General features: G+C 38.7%; 1 protein-coding gene across 1 annotated transcript; it reads left to right on the top strand.

Moving 5' to 3' along the window:
• The first annotated feature begins 6249 nt into the window (after positions 1–6249).
• On the top strand, positions 6250–12519 carry LOC107744891 (extracellular matrix protein 2-like). The gene is made up of 4 exons (XM_016558703.1): positions 6250–7910; positions 8163–8235; positions 8766–9648; positions 10734–12519. The coding sequence occupies exons 1-4, from the start codon at positions 7752–7754 to the stop codon at positions 11833–11835; spliced, it is 2217 nt and encodes a 738-aa protein (XP_016414189.1). The 5' UTR covers positions 6250–7751; the 3' UTR covers positions 11836–12519.
• Positions 12520–16062: the final 3543 nt, after the last annotated feature.

Genomic DNA, 16062 nt, shown 5'->3' with positions numbered 1-16062 from the left:
CGAAATCAGTTTTATCTGCTCTTGTACAGTGTCTATTCAGCCTGACCTGAAAACTTACACAAGCTTATGAAATGAACATCTGTCTACGGCAGACATGCTCCTGTAAGCCGTACCCAGATGTATTGTTTTCAAAGTTTGCATGGAAAGCTTCTAAAATAATCCTTGGGGAAGGGAAATCTAAAGGGTGGAAGCCTGAAGGTAGTTTGCTTTTGAAAATGTGCATTTCAAGCTCTATTAAAATGCAAATGGGATCTCTGAACTTTTGCATATCGACTTTTGTGAAACACATCACAGCACCTTAAGAAAGATGAATCGTCTTTTGGGAAACTCAGCTCAACAACTCAGACAACAACTCGAAACCTCTCTCACTCTCAATCTCTCTCTCTTTCTCTGTCAGCGTCTGTCCTCAGTTTGAGAGAGTGTACTTTCACACAATGTTAAGCATCTGTTTTTTTCCCCCTACTCAAGGGACTGCATGATTGGTTAAAAGAGCCACTGTGCAGCCAATGAGAGGTCTGTTGTCATGCAGTCTTGACCGTCTTTGGCGTCACCTATCAGACCCCCTACAGCCAAACTCCTGCCACCCCCTCACCCAACACACACACAAACACAAGTGTGCCAATGAGAGCTGTCATGACATAATAGCACGTCTCGCCAACCTGACCCCCTGCTGATACACACGGTTTAAGCCTAGATCTCACCACGAGACAAATCAGCAGTGTCTCTAGAAGTCTGCCACATGTCTTTCCTCTAATGCGCTCATGGGTGGCCCTTTACCCTGGTTCTCTAGAAAAAACACAGTTAAGTGTTTTTCTGGGTGGAAATTTTTTTTTGATTTTGTAAATGTTGTACATTTTATAACATTATTGTTAACTGGTTGGGTTTTCAAACTTTTTGATACCATTGACCCCTTTTATGGTGATATAATGCTAAAGTATATACAACTTTAGGCTATAGCTAAAATATGACCCATTTATAATTTGAAAAAAAAAATACTGTAAATGTGTCACATTTGATCTGTGTGCCTGTTAAGCTGATCAAAAAACATCTTTTTTTTTGTACATACCGTGGTGGGAAAAAAAAAACAGAATTGTGAGATGTTGACTCACAATTGTGACTTTATAACTCGATGTAAACTTCACTGTAAAAAATGACCGTGAATTTAACGGTAAAAGACTGTAGCTTTGGTTCATCATGTGACTTTCTCATCACCACCTGCATTTGGTGGTTATCAGTGTATTACAAAGGTACAAAACAGATTTCAGTACTTCAATAGGTTGGTATATTAACATTATATCAGTTAATGAAATTACGGTATTTAACTGTATATTTAAGTTAAAACCGTAAAACCTAAAACGTTGCTACCGTATTTTTTACGGTAAAATTCCAGCAACCACAGCTGCCAGTTTTTTACCGTAAATTTTACGGAATTTTTTTAACAGTGTTGCTAAGAAAAAAAGACCGAATTGTGAGATTAAAGAGTCGCAATTACCATTTTATATATTTTTTTCTGTGGTGGAAGAATTACACCTACAAGATGTAATCTCAGAATTGTGCAAAAAAAAAGTGAGATTTGCGAGTTTATATCTTGATTATGAAAATAGTCCAAATTGTGAAATATAAACTCAGAATTGTAATAAAGATCTGAGAGATTAAAAAGTTGCAATTACCTTTTACATTTTTTTTTATCCCATGGTGGAAACAAGCTTCAACAACCTCAGCTGTAGCTCTTAAATCAAATATAATGCGAAATAGTCAAATTAGTTTGCTGTTAAAATTATGTTCTTTACAATATCACATCTGTTTTGAGTGCATATTTTAATTTTATCAGTGCACTCTGGGATTGTTTGCACGTGTGTTTGACTGATCAGGAAATGCAGCATTGATACAAGTGTCATGAAGCATATGTTATTGCTGTCAGCTGAGTCCAAGTAAGACACACACACACACACACACACACACACCCAAAAGCACACACTCTGTACATATGGTAATTTGAATATTCATGCAGTTGGTTACAGCCAAACTTAAAATCACAGTCTAACTTGACAGGCTTTTAAACAGCACTCAGAAAAACTGTCTCCCTCTCTCTATCTTTGCATTTTGCATTATCATCAGAAGATCACCAGCTGTGTCTTAGTCTCTAGCATCCTACATATGTGCACAAATCAATACGATGCCTATATGCATCTGTCTGTCTGTGTGCTTTTAATAATCCTAACAGATATAGAGAGCTCCATTATATAGATTGATCTGTCTTTTACATCAGTCCCATTCTTACATATTAAAGTGGAGCATGCATCAACGCAAACTTACTCAACTGACCTTAATGGTCATCTGATTTGATCTGATGTGATTTAAGGTCATTTAAGCTAGATATATTTCATAAACCTATAGCTGAATCCATTCAGTTTGTGCAGCTCCTGAAAATGCAAAAAGTCTTGTTTCACTATATATTTTTAAAGATATTCAAAAATGCATACAGTAAAATATAATAAAATAAAATATATAAAAAATATAGCAAAATATATAATAGTATATAAAACACACACACACAGGTTTGTTTTTGTGAATTGTGGGGACGTTTCATAGGCTTAATGTTTTTTAAACTGTACAAACCGTATTTTCTATCGCCCTACACCTAAACCTACACTTTCTGCATTTTTAGATTTTCAAAATAAACTCATTCTGAATTATTTATAAGCCTTTTGAAATATGGGGACACTCAAAATGTCCTCATAAATCACCTTCTCGTTGTAATACCTATGTCATACCCATGTCATTATACAAATTTGTGTCCTCTTAAATCACAAAAACGTGCGCATATGTATATATATACTGTATATATATATAGTATTTTAAAAATATAACATTCTCTGACCCTGCAGTTTCAATATTGTTACGGGTTAAGATATAAATTTCCCTTTCATCAACAACATGACTCATTTATCTTATTTTGCTTTTCAACACATCTCCCCTCCTTTTTTTATTGCTCTCAATGCTTTCCAAAGACTTCCAGCTCCTCTCTACACGTTGAGCGATCCACATGTCCAAAGAAAACATGAAGAGGTCAGGAATAAGCTGGGATATTCTAGGCAGGGTTAAGACAACAGAACAGGGGCCTGTCGGGGGCCATGCTTCAGGCCTCATAGATCTCATGAAAGAAGGATGGATCCGTGAAAATATTTGGATGTTCTAGGCGAGCGAAGTGCCTGAAAGTCTATGTTTGTGCATGTGTGACTGGTAGCGTGTGGTCGGTTTCCAAAAATCCAGGAATAAGGAGAAATTGAAGTGCTTCTCAAGATCGGTTGTCCAACTGCTACTTTAGATATTTTCTAGTGAACGGCTCGGTGATGTGAGACCGAGTCAGAAATAGCAGTGAGCTGTGATTAAACATTTACACAGGCTTTTCTATCAGAGACGTGCACAGCATTTAGTGGCATCAAAGTGACAGACGGCTGGAAAATGTATAAGATTTTCTATTTATATAAAGATAAGGCAAGCATAAAGTTCATTCGCTCTGTACTGTATAAGCGTGACACACAAATTGATCGCTGTCTGCGACCTATGACCTTTCAAACCCCTGACCCCCAGCAGACAGATGGCTCTGTGGTTGAGGGGAGGAGATATCCTATTCTCAGTCAGTGTCACTGTGTTCTTACTCTGGCTCTCCTTTCTCGGTTTTCCTTTCTGTTTTTAGTATAAGCATCATTAGTCTCAGCAGAAACTTGACTATTTCTATAGAAAATAATACCACATTCCAGTCAGGCTGTACACGAAACCAGAAAGCCCGTTCTTGGTGGTTAAATTGCTCTTTGAGAGACCCAGGTGCTCCTCAGCGTAAGGTCAAACCCACTAAGCTTTGATACACCCAAGGTCGACAGGATCTGGAATGGGAATCATGGTGCCTTTATGGGCTTTCTGATCTCAAACTTTGTTTGTTCATCACTTTATGTTCAATAAACAGTTGTGATACGTTTGTTCGTGATGTTTTAAGCACAAAAACCTGTATCTTATTCACCCAGTGTGGTTTAACCAAGCACTAACTGCACTGAATCAGTGCACCTTGAATCAGAAAAATCGTAATTTAATTTTTTCCCCAAATCATGCAGTCCTATTTTGAAAGAAGTCCTATTCATGCAGTCCTATTCTGCGCCAAAACTGTTTGCACCAAAAAGTATATGTTAGGCTAAATCATTTGGCTGTACATATGCTTAGTGTTCATGTCAAAACATGCTTTGGGCTTATGCGTTTGGATGTATGTGTACGCTAAGTGTTTGCGTCAAAACTGAAGTATACATTGGACTGCTTTTGACTGCATGTGAATGCTAAATGCTCGCATCAGAACTGAAATATACGTTGGCTGTACACATACACTAAGCATTCGTATCAAAATTGAAGTAAACTTTTGGCTTATGCATTTGGCTATATGCTAAGTGTTTATGTCAAAACTCAAGTATACTTTGGGCTTTAAGCATTTGGTTGTATGCTAAGTGTTTGCGTCAAAAATGAAGTAAACTTTGGGCTTATGCGTTTGGCTGCATGCATACGCTAAGTGTTTGTGTCAAAACTGGCGTAAACTCTGGGCTTATGTGTTTGGCTGTATGCGTACGCTAAGCGTTCGAATCAAAACTGACGTGAACTTTGGGTTTATGCGTTTGGCTATATGCATACACTGAGCGTTTGCGTCAAAACTGAATTATACTTTGGGCTAAGCATTTGCGTCAGAAATGATGTAAACTTTGGGCTTGTGCATTTGGCTGTACACATGCTACACGTTTGCATCAAAACCGAATTATACATTGGGTTTATGCGTCCGCGTCAAAATCAAAGTATACTTTAGACTTAAGAGTTTGTCTTTATACATAGACTAAAAGTTTGCATCAAAACTGAAGTATAATTTGCTTATGCAGTTGGCTGTATGTTAATGCTACACCATCGTGTCAAAACTGAAGTATACTTTGGGCTTATGTGTTTGGCTGTATGCATACACTGAGTGTTTGTGTCAAAACTTAAGTATACATTGGGCTTTAGTGAATTCCCCTACATTAGTCTAACTGATTGGTTAACCTTCTGGGTACACATTTAATAGCAAGCTGTAGTGGGAACTTCCTCGCAGTGGTGGTTTGGTTATCGAGTGGATTGATGCATATGTGTTTATGTAGTCTGCACGCACTCACACACAAAGTACAATCAATTAGTCCATTTAAGGCTAAAACATTTGCTTTTGATTCAGGTCTAAATTGAAATAGGAAAATGAGGTTTCTATTATCTCTCTTTGACTTCATCACTGTTCGGTTAAAGTATATACTGTCAGCTTTAATTTGAGGATATTTGCATTCATAAGTGTTGAAATTACAGTCTTTGAGCAAATGTAATTGGACAGCTGGCTGTTCAGCTGTCTCCTGTCCAGGTGTGCGTCATTACAGCTTTAGCATGCACAAAAGAGAGCTAACAAAAGGTTTAGTGTTGAGTCTAGGTGTGTCATTGGGGTCTTTCAACAAATGTGATGTTTAACATTTACACCACCTTAAATAAGGAGCAATAATGTGTAATGCCTGAAAATGCAGCGTTCAGATTTATTATATCATATTCAGGCCTAATATAGATAGTTGTAATGAGATAATAACCTTTTTTCTACTCCCACCCTGTTGCCATTTTCCAAACAGGTGGTCTGTCTGGGACAGCCTGCCCCAGTTTCTTTCCTCATCCCAGCAGATAGTAAGACTAAAATGATCCTTTCTTTTCTCAAGTCTGAGTTGTTTCCCTTCATTCTGTCCATCTAGAGCTCAGGGCCCCTGACTCAGTATGATAGTAGTGACACCAAAGATAAAGAATCACATTTCTCAGTGTCCTATTGTATTCTGTATATATGTGCGCTGACGCCAGTAGCACTTTATAAACAGGTAGCTGGAAAAGTTTGTTCGAGAAACAATCCGATTCTAAATACACTTCTAACTTAAGGTATTACATAACACAATGCAGTGGTCCATCTGGGTGAACGTTGAAAAGTTAAATGGTCCTCTAATGTCCCCTGGTGGTTTATTGTGAGAACTTCCTCCAAAATAAATAAATAAATTACTTACACCTAAAAATTGCTTTCTTTTTTATATATTATATAATACTAATATTTTTAAAATAACATTTATTAAATGGCTTAATATATGTCTATATATACTGTATATTTAAAATTTTATTTTATAATGTATTTTAATCCTCAAAATTGCATGCAGACTGCTGTTTTTTTTACTGAAACTCAAAGGAATATTAAGGAATAACCGTCTTTGATCCATAAGACACAAGCTGTTCTTCACTCCGTCATACTGCTGACCATGCAAGTCATTTAGGGCCACATGGAGCATTAGATTTTAATGAATGTGGATTATTTATACAAGTTACATCACCAACAAGATGTTATGGTGTCTTCGATCTTTCTAGTAGGCTGCAGATTGATATTACTTTGAGAGAGCCCAGTGACAGGCCTAACTGGATACACAATTCCACTGAAGAAAAAAACAAGACTTCAAGACTCAGGTATAATGACAAATGTGAAAGATGTTTGTCAGGCTGTAGGAGACTACATGGTTGGTAATATATTTAGTTAGTTAGTTAGACATTCTTGTCTTAATGGCAGTTATTTAGAGCAGGGTTTTTCAAACTGGGCTCCAGGGGGCTTTAAGTGGGTGCTGGAGGGGTCCATGGAAAATGTCAGAGGGAACAAAGTGATAAAATTAAAAGAAAACAAAATATTGTGAAAATGGCCCATTTGTACTGTGAAGTTGTATACAGATGAACTTGATTTTATTAATTAATTTGAATTAATATTGTTCAGATAATATTTTAATTATATATTTTTGGTTAGTACAATAGCAAAATAAGGCCAGTTATTAAAGCTTTAAACACTTTTCCAATATCTCACTTCTCAAAAAAGAGCCCAAAAGTTTGAAAACTCCTAATTTTGAATTCAGACATTAAACATTTTTCAGAAAATCTAGATGAATCTGAGTCAGAATAAACCAGTACTGACCTGATAAAGTTTTTATGCAGACACAGTGAAACTCTCTGCTCAAGTCTTTGTTTCCCTACCAGCTCACACACTCCTCTCCTGCTGCTTGGTAACATCTTATTTTAATCATAATTTTATTTTCTCACACTCTGGTTAAAGCTGCATCTGCAGTCAGAAATAGGCAGTGGTTTGCAAAACTGCCTCGGAAAAGTGAAGCAAGTTCTGAGAAAAGGTTTTGCATCTATTAAAATGAAATCCAGAATAGTGATTGAAGAAAATGGTTTTTACAATGACAGATTCTTGAACATTTGAATTCTCAGTCTAATTTGGTTCAGTCAATATTTGGTTATGCCATTTAGAAAAAAGCTAAAATTTTCTTCATCCAGACATTTTGTCTCACCTCACACAACTCTATGTGACTAAATACAGACCTGTTGTAAGGTCAAAGGCCACAGACCCTTTTAGGGAAACACTTGTCATTGTGGTGCCATTGGGTCGGCACCAGTGTTTGTGGAAGTAAAGCAAATAGTGTCAGTCCAAAAGTGAATCCTGACCTTTGACCTCTCTGTCCAGTATGTCTATCTCCATTCCCCTGAATTGATCTGTTAGATTTTTCTGGATCTAGTGTGTGAGTGAGAAAATTCCCATAATGATAAGTGTCTTTGAAGAGAGCTATTACTCAAGAGTGTATTATTTTTCTGAGCTTGTATGTGGAATTTGCGTTATGGAGAAGAAGAGTCTTTAAATGAGTCCATTAGTTTGTATGCGCATCTGTTTGTTTCTGTATGTGTGTACGGAGTCAGTGGTGTTGAGACAGTCCATGCAACACAGGAAGCCAGCATGTCTTCCATATCTGCAGAGTACAAGGACTTATACATTTGAACTCACCTTGAACACACTCCAGGTAAGCTGTGCCTGGCGGGCCGATCTCATTAAAAAAATCTCACACGATCAGTTATGGCTTGTAAATGGAAACCGGTTCAGATGCTTCCTGGCACCTTTTATTGTGGTTGTCAGACATTTAGAAAATCATGAATATAAGTGTTTTATTTCAGTCTCCGGGAACTTGGTTGCTCGCCACAGACTTTTACGGCAGACAAATAAATGTAACAATCTGCTTTTCACGTTAATTAGAAAATTGTTTTCTTCTTTTTAGCCAAAAATGAAGCCCCTCATTCTGCTGTTTTGGATTTTCGCTGTGCCTGTACACACTTTTGTGTTTCAGCCGAGTAAGTGTTCTTTGAAATTTAATTATTTCAATTATTAATTATTCATTATTAAATTATTGCCTTTACTTACTATTCTTTAAGTCTGCAGTCTGTCAGAAATCTCGCCACAGAAAAAAACTGCATGTCATGTGACTTACCCAAAGCACATCATTGGCTAAACTAAGGTCTTCTCTTTCCAACAAAAAAAACGAGAATGTTCTCTTAAAGAGACAGTGGCAAGGAAATGAACACAAAGACCATGTTGCCATATGGCCACACCATGCGGTAGAGGGTTAAGTACAGAATGTTTCAGATGCAATAATAAACACAAATTGTTTAATTCATATGTAAATGTATTTGTATTATGGAACAAATGTAGTTTGTCTGTAATGTCCCTAACTCACAGTGCAGTCATTTAATCATGTAACTTAAATTTTTAATGTTCTTAGGTATTACAGTTGACAATTGTTCTAAAAGCAAGTGAATCATCAGTTATTTATGAGGGAGATTTTGTGTTCATGAAGTTCACAAAGGTTTATTACCTCTTATAGGTGTAAATGTGACAGTCATGCAGAATGTATCTGCAGAAGTTGACCTTTGGGCAGAGCAGAGACTTGATCGTTTGATGGAGGCTACCAATACTGAAGAGGAGAAATCAGAAGGGGTGGAACAAACAAGAGGACAAACAGACAGTGATGTAAAAAACAAAAAAGTAGTAGAAAAAGAGGAGCAGCGAGGACAGAATCTGGATGAACACGACGTGTCAGATGTAATCTCAACCAAACCCATCCACTCTGCACAGAATACAAGCCATTCACAAGAATTTGAGGGTGAGGAACATCCACCTCCAACTGTCAATCAGAATACCACTCCTCCTACCATGGCCACCGCCTCCCATCCTGTCCTGAACTTGCATACAAAATCAGTTACTGTACCTTCCTCGTTTCCCTCCACTTCACAAGGACCAACAGTAACTACTGAAACCTTGCCTATCATAACCACAAAACTTCGCATTGCGAATTCAACTGCTGAGGCAATCGGAGCCGTCTTGCTAGTAAATGAAAGCAGCACGAATGATGATCTCAGAGTGGAGCCCTATGTGATGAACAGCTCTAAACTCCACCCACTAGAGGAAGTGAGTGTTGATGTCACGGCAATGGCAGCAAGGGCAGCACCCACTGCAAAGTCCCCTCTCAGTACTTTTATGTTCGAATTAAAAAATAAAGCAGCAGGTGCCAAACCTGAAGACAATACGACACTGAAAGCAAAGAACAAAAAGATCCTCAAAGTAAAGACAAAGAAGACGAAAATTACGAAAAAAGCAAAGAAAGTGAAAAAGTTAAAACGAGAGAGAAAATTGAAGCCAACAACACCTTTGTATTTTCCCTATTTTGAAGATCACTACTGTCCCTCAGAATGTTCCTGCTATGGGAGGTATGTGCCTACTAAGGCCCAATCCCAATTCTATTTTATACCCCTTCCCCTTCCCCTTCCCCTTCCCCTGCCCCTCTGCCTACCCCTTCCCCTTGTCCCTTGAAACAGAGTGTCAAGGGGTAGGGGTGAAAATATTCCCCTAAGAATTGGGACACCACTACTATATGGTCACACGTCATCATACGTCGTCTAGCTCCTACAATACACACACCTATACTGGTGTGCTGGTGTGCATTAGAGCCTTTAATTACCGTTCTATATTAATGCGCTGCTTACTGACACACACACACACACACACACATATATATCAGAGATCGCGCAGCTCACACATCCAGGAGCAAAGAAACTTGTCAACTCTGCCCCACGACTTTTATTAATAACAGTTTAAATACTGAATCGCTACATAATATTTTCCAGCAACGAGAGGATAAAATCGCTGTTTTTGAAGTAAACTCACTCTAAAAAGAGAAACACGCATACACGCAACTTTCATCTCTCTCTCTCTCTGTCTGTCTCTCTCTCTCGAATTGGCAATATTTAAGAAAAGGGTTTAGCGATTTTTTATTATTGGGGGTACTACTAGCCCTCCTCAATGTCTATGGTGGTTATCGTCCTGATCAGACATGAAAATATGTTGTGGCACTATCGTGCAGTCTGTAATAATATGAAGTTAGCAAACTTTAGTGATTTTTTGCAAACATTTCTTTGAGTAACATGACCGTAAATATGAACTCACGATTGAGTGTAACATCGCTCGGGCAGCCATGTTGCCGCTGAAGCTGGTTTACGCTGATATAATTTATACCCCTTCCTTTGAAGTGTGGTCCCGAAAAATCTTCGTTTGAAGGGCTATCTGGCCCTTCCCCTTACCCCTACCCCTCCAACCAAAAGAGAATCGAGACACCCCTACCCCTTCACGTGAACGCGTGAAACGGAGGGGAAAGGGGAAGGGCTAAGGGGTAGAATTGGGATTGGGCCTAAATCTTAAAACAACATGCTTAAGAACTGTCCTGATGCTACTGAGTATAACACTGGAAAGCGTTAAGTTTATATGCTGTAATTTGACATGATCTCTTATTTTCCAGGGTTGTGCAGTGTTCCAACAAAGACCTGGGCAAAATACCATACGGAATTCCTTACAACTCCCATTACATTCTCTTAATGAACAACCACATCGATAGCATTCAACTGAAGTTGCTCTCCGAGTATGACTCCATGGAGTTCCTGGTGTTAAGCAACAACCATTTAACAGATCAGACGATCACGGGTGCCTTTGAAGGGATCAAGAGCCTTAAGAAACTTTATATGGAGCGGAACCTACTTCGAAGCATCCCCACTGACCTGCCCATTACTCTTGAGGAGCTACGGCTGGATGGGAACCAGGTTAGTGTGATGTCCGATGCAGCCTTCAGACGCTGCCCAAACCTGCTGATCCTTAGCCTGAGCAACAACAGCCTGGGGAACAAATCATCCACTATCCCTCCGGGAGTTCTTCTACCTTCGGGCAAACTTCGGACACTTACTCTATCCTACAACCAGCTTGCCTCTGTTCCCCTGCAGCTTCCCCTCAGTCTTCGAGAACTCTATCTCCGAGGCAACAGCATTCAACGCCTACAAGGCGACATGTTCTGGGGTGAGGCGGAGCTGCAGGTGCTGGATCTAAGTTCGAACAGATTGACCTATAAAGGGCTTGGGAAAGCAGCACTATTAAATGCCAGTCGCCTTGAGAGTTTAAATCTAGAGGGCAACTTACTGAAGCAGGTTCCTCTCCATCTACCCCGCAGCATAAAGACCCTTAACTTGGAGGGAAACTTCATCTCTAGCATTGGAAAGGATGCTTTTATCTCAATGCCTCAGTTGGAGCACCTAGGCCTAGCAAGAAACAAGATCGCTAAAGTGGCCCTTGGTGCCTTTCGGGTTCTTCCTCTTCTGCATCAGTTAGACATGAGTCACAATGCATTGCAACAGGTCCCACGGCAACTCCCATTATGGCTCCACTCTGCAACATTTTCGCACAACAAGATCCGTATAATTCCACGTGATGCTTTTTGTTGGGGTCGAGGTAACGAGTCTCCTCTCAGCTGCCTAGTCAGGGCTCACCTGGAATATAACATGATAGATCTGGGCCACCTGGACACGTTGGCCTTCCGTTGCCTCAGAGGCTTTCAGGTGGTGCAATTTTACTAAACTGAAGCAATTGGGAATCCCTGTAAATGGTCAACATATGGGTAGAAGTGGAATCTGAATTTGGTTTCAGCTTGGGTTTTCTTTCTTGTCTGGACTGAAGACCTTTAACAGAGCCAGCAGCATCTGGTATAATAATGGGAAAAAAATTGGTGAACTTTCAGTATAGGACAGAAGTCTGAAATTTGCAGTTAGTGATAAGGAAACTTCGTAGACTGCAAACATGTCATATAGGACAGAAAATGTATCCTGGCCCTGATCTACAAACCTTACAAAATAACATTTTGAAGTTCGAGCTGTGTGTAGTGCGCTGCTCCTGATACATAAAGAGCAGTTGTGCTCATGTGGACACAGATTTTGAGTTCGGCCTGGGTCATGACCCATTCCTGATGCTCCTTTCCCCATTCCTTCCTTCCTGGTGATGCTTAACTGATTTTATTAAAAGCCTAAATATAAAAGGATTTTAGTGTCTGAGGCCTGGATTACTTGATTTCCATAAGATGTATTGATGTTTTACAACTGTTGCATCACTGAAATGTGACTAGTTTTTAAACACCAGAGAGAACAAGGCTTTTTTGCTTGGATGAAACCTGAGACAGTTGTTTTGAGATGAATTTGTTTTTATTTGATGTTTCATAAGTGTATTTCATCATTGAAGTGTATTACTTATGAAAATAAAACACCCAGTTTCTAATCTGGCAGTCTACTTTATCTCTTTCTTCAGCCAGTGTTATATCAGCACTGTCCTTTCAGCTCAAGGGTGCACTGTTTAGATATACTGTCTAAGATTCATGTTATAATAGCTTTCAACATGGAAATTTATTATGATAAGTATATAAAATATTGTGAGTATGTTTTTCATTATTCATAGTGAAAAGAGTGTTTTTCTGAAAATAGCTTGATATGTTTTTCTTGGTAAATGCTTGGCAGGTTTTGCTGCTTGGCTGCGGTTATTTAAAGTGAAGAAAAGCGCATTATTCAGAATTTGGCTGAGGTGAACTTGGCTGTTTCTCTCTCACACACATGGGACTTACATAGTCCATCTAATTATACAGCAATTCCAACGTGTGTGTTTTTTTCCACTGCAAACAAACATGTTTGGTTGAAAGTTATTAAGCGTCTGCCTGCTCAAGTTTATGCAGGATCCAGAGTCCAGAATTAAGGAGAATACTGCCTTGTGAGAGACTCTTGTACTCGGTTGTATTCACCACAAGATGGCAGAAGAGTATAGTTTAAAAATGCTTCACAATAGATAACTTTACACCATACTTTTTAAATATTTCTCCTGGTTATTCTAAAATGATTTGCAAAGTTAATGTGATCTATTAGGAACTATTATGCACAAAGAGATTTGTTCATCTTCAGCCCTTTGACATATGGGTTATTACTGACTGTTATTTAAAATCTTCCCCAATCTTCAATATTTGCTTATCTTTATGTCTCAAATGACTGTTCTTGTTTAATTTCTTCTGACCTGTTGAAAGCAGATGCAAATTATGTGCCTGCTCTAGGATATGACCAAATTTGGCAGGGTGCTGCCAAAGTCTTGAGGTCTTTACTTTCAATTAAGTGAGACTGTTTAAGCAAACCACATGAGTGTGTGTAAGTGGAGAATGAGTCAGGGAATACAAAGAAAGAGAGGTGAAGAGGGGGAAGGGGGTGACAAAGTGAGGGAGAAATGAGATGGAAAGAAAGCAAATAGCAGCTTCATGTGTAGGGTTGGTAAATTCCATCTGTCTAATAATGCAGGAAGGCTACGTGGCACTGGGAGACAGCTGCATAGAGAGAGAGAGAGAGAGAGAGTGAGAAGAGAGGAAGACAGAAAAAAGAAGGATTTTAGGAAGGTGAAGGACTCTTCCAGAACCTCCCTACAGTCCAGCAGGACCCTGGCCCCTATAATTTATCTTTATTTATTTATTTATTTTACGTTTTACACAATGTCCATTAAGCAAGGAGACATGAGATAGAAGTAAAGCTGATACCTCTGATTATTTGTAAGGATTTCTGCTATCATTTGCAATTACAAAGAAGCATCTATAACTATCTTTTAAAAAGATGCTATGTTTTAGCATTAAAAAAGACTTTTATACTTTTCAAGTGTGCATGTGCTTCACAGGCAGCAGTAGATTTTATTTATTTATTTTATATTGTGAACAAAAATATGCTCTATTTAGTAGATCAAGGTGGCACAATATACCCCTGGCACGTCTTAGCCCACTTTCCCCTACACTTCTTTCCAGGAACATTCGCAAACATTTCTTTAATTATTACTCTCTCTCTCCAGATAGCCTTTTGAATGGTTGAAGTACAGTGTTGGATCTGACAATCCCTAATGCATGAGTGCACGATTGTGCCAGTTCTGGCATCATGTGTGCTAAAAGAAGTGTAGAAACAAACAATTAGGCATAGGAACAAACAGTAAGATAATTATTGGGTGCTGGCCTTAGATTGCAGACATCTCATGAACCAGGGTAGGTCACAGATTGTTGTGTTGCTTGAGGTTAAAATGTAGTTGCTTGAAGTAGATAGTTGACAGTTCAGCACAGTAAAAATAAAAGTAAAGGCAATGCGGAAAATCGTGAACAGCAGCGTAACCAAAGCCTGCCTGCTCATCTAATGCTAATGCTAACATCTGTGATTTCATTAGGATTCAGTCTAGCCTGTGGCGTTTAATGAACAGAAGGCCTGAACTTAGTTACCATTGAAGAATGTCTGCAAACACAAAGCCAGGAAATGAAACCCCACCCTGAAAAAAAGGAAAAGGAATAAATGGATAGAGACAAAGTGTCTGTCCAGGTCAATAAACAGAAAATCAGGTCAACACTGGTCTGGAGGACCTGTGTCCTCTAGAGGACATGGGTCACATGGAAATGGGGAGTCTGGGATACCTGAATGAGTAAAAAAGCTTGGTTTGATGACTGTTTCTGTTATTTTGTGGTGGAATGAGCTTCCAACTTCCAATTATCTTTTCTATTTTTCCGCACTTACACTTCTGAACTAAGTTAATATCTTGGATGATAAATTGCTTGGGTTTGTCCTCATTTTTAAGTCACTTTGAAAAACATCTAAAAATGGCAATGTTACTATCAGATCATGTTTTGATTTAATTAACAAGTAACAAGTTTACTTTCTGATCAATTGATCTGGATAAAACTTGACTGTTAAATTTATCCGTGATTTCATATTTAAAGTGATCTGATCACTAGAAAAGCAAAATATATGTGTACTTGGATATAAATCACACATAGTGTGCTCCCTTAATTCATATAAAAGATTGATTTTTACAAACATGTAGCCTGACCCATAAGGTTAAAGGGACACTGGTCAAGTGTTCAAAGCTGAGTGACTCTGCTATTACTGCAACCGAAGTGAGGTGGCGCTTGAGTCAGGGGAGCGGAGAAGGAGAGAGAGACAGGCAGAAAAGAGGGAGGAGAGAGAAAGGGGGAGGTGGCAACCGAGCAAGAAATAATAATAGAATCGAAGACAGGACCATGGGAGCCAGACGGACCTCTATACACTCACACCCACACTTATATATGTAAGGACACACTTACATATGTACTTGCACTTACAGCCCCTGATCTCTCTCACCATCACCTTTTCTCTCTCTTCCCTCTATTTCATTAACCCTTAATAGGACAAAAACTTTGGTGTGGACACAAGGTGTCTGCAAACCGGCAAATATAAAGTCTCATTTACACACATACAGGCTCCACAAGAGGGCTGCTGTGTTTACTATTTTTCACATTAGCTAATCACTTGCTGTTTCACTCCATTATTTATCACATATACAATTGCATGCAAATATATACATATGAATATAAATGAAACCGTTTTCTGTCCTGGAAATCTCCATGCAGGCGGTCAAGCCATGCCTCCTTTCTTCTGTACAGTGTCTGTGTGCGTAGGGTACAGGATCCTATATTGGTTCATCTCAGGTTATTTATATATTTTAACTGATTCTTGCAGAACAAATACATTTATGAGTATCTAAACAGTGTAATTAAAGAAGCTTTTGTTTAGGAAATAAACAATAGCTGCTGGAAGTGTGTAATTATATACCTAATGTTTTATTATCTGGCCTTAGATACAGCAAAAGGATATTTTCCAGCCTGAGGAACATTCACAAGGTTAAGTGCCATAAACAATGCCCTTATAGGGTCATATGACTTCTGGTGTTAAAGTTAAAGGTCAAAGGTCAGTATGCTTATTTTACACCAGCCCTGCATG

This window comes from Sinocyclocheilus rhinocerous, unplaced genomic scaffold, assembly GCF_001515625.1.
Source record: "Sinocyclocheilus rhinocerous isolate Xijiao unplaced genomic scaffold, SAMN03320098_v1.1 scaffold258, whole genome shotgun sequence".
Classification (NCBI taxonomy): domain Eukaryota; kingdom Metazoa; phylum Chordata; class Actinopteri; order Cypriniformes; family Cyprinidae; genus Sinocyclocheilus; species Sinocyclocheilus rhinocerous.
Note: the sequence above shows the minus strand (reverse complement) of the source record. Positions and strands in the feature narration are given on the sequence as shown.